Genomic DNA, 2,526 nt, shown 5'->3' on the forward strand with positions numbered 1-2,526 from the left:
CATTTCTGTTTTAACAATCAGCATTAGCAGATACAGGTTAATTCAAGTAACTAATTAAATCTAATTATTAAAAATATATGAAATAAAGTTTATTGCTCACATATGTTTATATTTTTTCTTCATCTAAAAATCTGCTTTAAAAATATATTTAATAATCAAAATAAAATGTTAAACTTTATTGATTTAAAAAATTTACTCATTGTAATAGTGCAGCAATCACTCACCAGTTTTGTTCACCAGGAAGCGCTGTGTCAGAACAAATAACAGAACAATGTTCATTTAGATGAATCAAGTGAACATTCAATGTATGCTCTCTTAAACTGATGAATTGCTTTATGAAGTATCATTACTTTCTTTAAAGTTATGAATTGGATATATCTAAATGTGACTCGTAATAGCATAAAGACAAACTTTTACAGAAACAATTTACATGACAAAATCAGCAATTTTCAAAAGTGTTCTCTTTACAACACTGTCTTTGGTTGTTCTCATGTATTTTCAGTGTTCTTTAAAATAATTATAAAACAATGAAACGGTCCAATTTACGACGAATTTTTGCCTGACTTTTACTATTAACGCAATTAACAAAGATTTGTTGGTTCTTTAATTTTATTGGTTTAAACTGATTTTCGTATGATTCGCTCACAAGCAAATGTTCCTGATTTGCACATATGCCTTGGAATTTTATTTGCACATATATTTTAAAATTTAATTATCTACACTAGTAAACATATTAAATTTTCAATTTTTATGATTTTAAATAACAATAAAGTAATAAGAAAGTAATAGGCTAATCATGATGCTATTTAAAAACGTTGTTCTAAATTGTAACAAATTGTTAATCAGCAAATTTTAAAACTTAAAAGTTAGGTTTAAATGTTAATTTTTTTATTTTATGATATTATTCAATATAAAATATAACAGTTAAGATATTTTGTTTTAAGATAATCAAGATGTTGCACTTCATTATTATTATACTGTATTACAGTACGTTAAATTTTGTTTATGTTATTGACTTTTTAAAACAATTTAGAAAATACTTTATTATCTATCAGAAATGCACAAGTACTTCAATTAATACGATATAATATTTCAGTATCCCTTATAAAATGGTATAATTTACATCACGATTGATCAGAACCGTAAAGATAAGTTTTGATGAAATTTGGCCTTTCAAGTATTGAAAGTTGTGCATTTTATATATTATTAATTCAGCCTATATGCAATCTGTGGTTATTTTTAGTAATGAAAGTATGGGCACATCCGAAGAAAAGAGCAACATATCTTGGTTAAAGCAGCAGATTTTATCCGTGGATGTAGCCAACTGTCGTCTGCGTGCTCTGGAAAAAGTTTGACGCATACATTTTTTAATAGTGAGAGTTGAATTGTTTACTTTTAGGAGCATGAAAATTTAAAACGCAAATTAGTTGAGAAATCATCATATATTTCCCGATTTATGCAAGTTGTTGAAACGTTGAAGCAGAACTTACAGAAAGCGAATGATGATCATTTGTTATTATTGAGTCAACTGCAGGTTTATGAAGCAAAAGCAAGAGCAGACGAAAGTACAATTACGGAATTGTTAGAACAGTTGAAGGTAAGTGCGTTAACAATGAAAATAAGTTTGTGTAATGCAATTTTAATATTCGTGGGATAAACTGAGCAGTTTAAAACTTGATAATTATGAATTTCTGATAAATTATTGTGACGGCGACCGTGTGACGGTCCGAGATCACGTAGCGCCGACGAGCGCTACATTATGATATCTATATTTCTTTTTTATTTATATGGTGTGTGGCCTATATGTTGTTTGCTATCTAAGCCAAGAATAATTTCAAAGCAAAAGTTGAGTGAAATTAGTAAAGGAGCTTTTTGGAAAGCTTTATTTGCAACTACATATAACTTCTGCTTTGTATACATATTTTTCATTTGCTTTTTATTTTTGTTGATATCTTTGTAGACTTGATTTCTAGAGTTTGTTATGTGATTGTTTGTTTGAGAATATGAAATTTGAGATTTGAGAGTATTTTAATTAAAATCTTTGTTCATTTATGAATTTTTTATTGTTCGTTGGAATCGAACATTCCACATAAAAGCCGGTCTTTTATTGCATATGGGATTTAGTAAAAATTTGATAATGGTTTAGTTGAGGAGCAGGGTTTTGTTTAACAATTAAATTGAAGAAGCTACTGTATAATGAAGGTTATCAAGCTATAATTTTTTTGGTTAATTTTTGGTCATTCTGGAATGCATAATGGTATATTATAAATTTAGGTTGAAAAACTTAACAGTTTTAAATATGAGCTTCGAATTAAAGAATTATCTTCAAAAAATGCTGAACTTAATGCGAAGAATACGTCTCTGATTCAAAAGAACGCAGAAACAGAACAACTGCTGCAGCTTGCCGAAAAAGACATTTCTCAGAAAAATGTTTTGAAGAAGAAAATTTCACTGCTTGATGAAAAGAGAATTTGTTTAATGTGGGGCCAAATATTCAAGCGTCATTATGGTAAGACACTTCCAAGT

The 2,526-nt window shown here is 28.2% G+C and overlaps 1 protein-coding gene across 1 annotated transcript; it reads left to right on the forward strand.

The window, feature by feature from the left end:
• Positions 1-1,220: 1,220 nt before the first annotated feature.
• Tsp_13360a (hypothetical protein) lies at positions 1,221-2,509 on the forward strand (the record flags this gene model as incomplete). Its single annotated transcript, XM_003370436.1, has 3 exons — positions 1,221-1,349; positions 1,400-1,597; positions 2,275-2,509. Coding segments are annotated over exons 1-3 (562 nt in total), but the record flags the coding sequence as incomplete, so codon positions are not given.
• Positions 2,510-2,526: the final 17 nt, after the last annotated feature.

This window comes from Trichinella spiralis (assembly GCF_000181795.1).
Source record: "Trichinella spiralis strain ISS 195 chromosome Unknown Scfld751, whole genome shotgun sequence".
NCBI classification, from domain to species: Eukaryota; Metazoa; Nematoda; class Enoplea; order Trichinellida; family Trichinellidae; genus Trichinella; species Trichinella spiralis.